The sequence below is a fragment of the Pelodiscus sinensis genome, chromosome 1 (assembly GCF_049634645.1).
Source record: "Pelodiscus sinensis isolate JC-2024 chromosome 1, ASM4963464v1, whole genome shotgun sequence".
Taxonomy (NCBI): Eukaryota; Metazoa; Chordata; order Testudines; family Trionychidae; genus Pelodiscus; species Pelodiscus sinensis.
The window spans coordinates 326,887,091-326,888,879 of NC_134711.1; the positions used below are offsets into that span (position 1 = coordinate 326,887,091).

The 1,789-nt window shown below is 48.1% G+C and overlaps 1 protein-coding gene across 1 annotated transcript; it reads right to left on the reverse strand.

The window, feature by feature from the left end:
• Positions 1 to 531: 531 nt before the first annotated feature.
• On the reverse strand, positions 532 to 1,470 carry LOC112546761 (olfactory receptor 52D1-like). Its single transcript, XM_025187629.2, has one exon. The coding sequence runs from the start codon at positions 1,468 to 1,470 to the stop codon at positions 532 to 534; it is 939 nt and encodes a 312-aa protein (XP_025043414.2).
• Between the last annotated feature and the right edge of the window lie 319 nt (positions 1,471 to 1,789).

Genomic DNA, 1,789 nt, shown 5'->3' on the forward strand with positions numbered 1-1,789 from the left:
AAGAAAGAGGTTTGCTAATGTCGGAAAAGCCCCTCTGTTCTTTCAATATTCTTCTGAAAGTGCAGCTTCAGTGTGGACTCACAAAAAGTCATTTTCCGTCAGGAAATACAGTATCTTCTGGTGGCCTCGAAGTCAAAGAAATGCTAAGTGCCAGATGCATGGAGGTGGAGGCTGATGAGTAATATTGATGATCAGAAAGAGACAACTGAACAACAGAGTCATTCTGTGCTAAGACCAGGGAGGTTGTGGAATCTCCATCTGTGGAGATATTTAAGAGTAGATTAGATAAATGTCTATCAGGGATGGTCTAGACAGTATTTGGTCCTGCCATGAGGGAAGGGGACTGGATTCAATGACCTCTTGAAGTCCCTTCCAGTCCTAGTATTCTATGATTGGGTATGAGGAGCATCTGAGACTGTGAATTTCCACATCGCTGAGCTGAAGCGAAGAGGGGTAAAAGCACAAGTCTTTCATGAAGAGGTCTCCTTTCCCCTTCTTGTCCTGCCGCTTTGGGTCAGTGACCCCAAGCGATCACCTTCTGCAGATGTATTTACCCACTTTGGCACGAAGCTCTTTTGTTTTGACCCCATAGATGATGGGGTTGAAAATGGGAGGGACGAGGACATAGATGTTGGCAAAAGTGATATGTGCTTGGGAAGGGATGCTCTGGCCAAATCTTTGTGTCAGGAAGGAGAAGAGGCAGGAAGTGTAAGACACCAGGATGACACAAAGGTGGGCTGTGCAGGTGTTCAGGGCTTTCTGGTGGGCTGTCTTGGAGGAGATTCTGAGGACAGCTCTGATGATCAGTCCATAGGACAGAGCAATAAGCGTCAGGTCTAACCCCGTGACTGCAAATGCTGACACCAGTCCATACATCCGATTGACTGTGGTGTCCCCACATGACACCTTTGCCACAGCTATGTGCTCGCAGTACGTATGGGGGATGATGCGGTTGGCACAGAACGGCAGCCTGCTCAGGAGCAGGGGCAGAGGTAAAACCAGGAGAACAGCTCTTATCAAACACACTAGCCCCAGATTAACTACTCGTGCATTGCTGAGGATGGTAGTGTATCTCAAAGGGTTACTTATGGCAATGTAGCGATCGAAAGCCATTGTTACAAGAACGGCTGATTGCATCACAATAACCATATGAAGGAAAAACATCTGGGTGAGGCAGCCACCCACAGTAATGTCTTTCAGATTGAACCACAATATACACAGTGTCTTCGGGATGACCGAGGTGGACATGCTGATGTCGGTGAGCGCCAGGAAGCAGATCAACAGGTACATTGGCTTGTGCAGGCTCTGCTCTTTGCCTACAATAAAGAGAACCATGACATTTCCCAACAGGCCAATCGTGTAGCAGGCACAGAAGGGGATGGCAATCCAGATGTGGGCTGCTTCCAGGCCAGGGATGCCCATTAGGATCAATGCAGAAGGTTTAGAAGAGGTTAGGTTGAAGTTAGCCATGAGGTCGCCGATGTGTGGATTGGGCTCAGAATCCTCCAGAGACCTATGAAAGGAAAGACGCCCAGTGAGGGGGTTACACATTTCATAAGAATTGATGCGGTTAAGATTTTGTCCATACTTCCCATCTAGAAAAGGGGCTGATCAGTGAGCTGGTGACATTTGAAGGTATCTCCAGATTCTTTAGCTCAGGGTCAGTAGAAGTCTGTGTATATTGAACCACAATATAGGGAACTGAGCAAGCCAGGGGAGTGGGCGGCTGAGGGCTGAGGAACCGCAGTGTCGATCACTGTAACACAAGTGCCCATTGGAGGGAAAAACG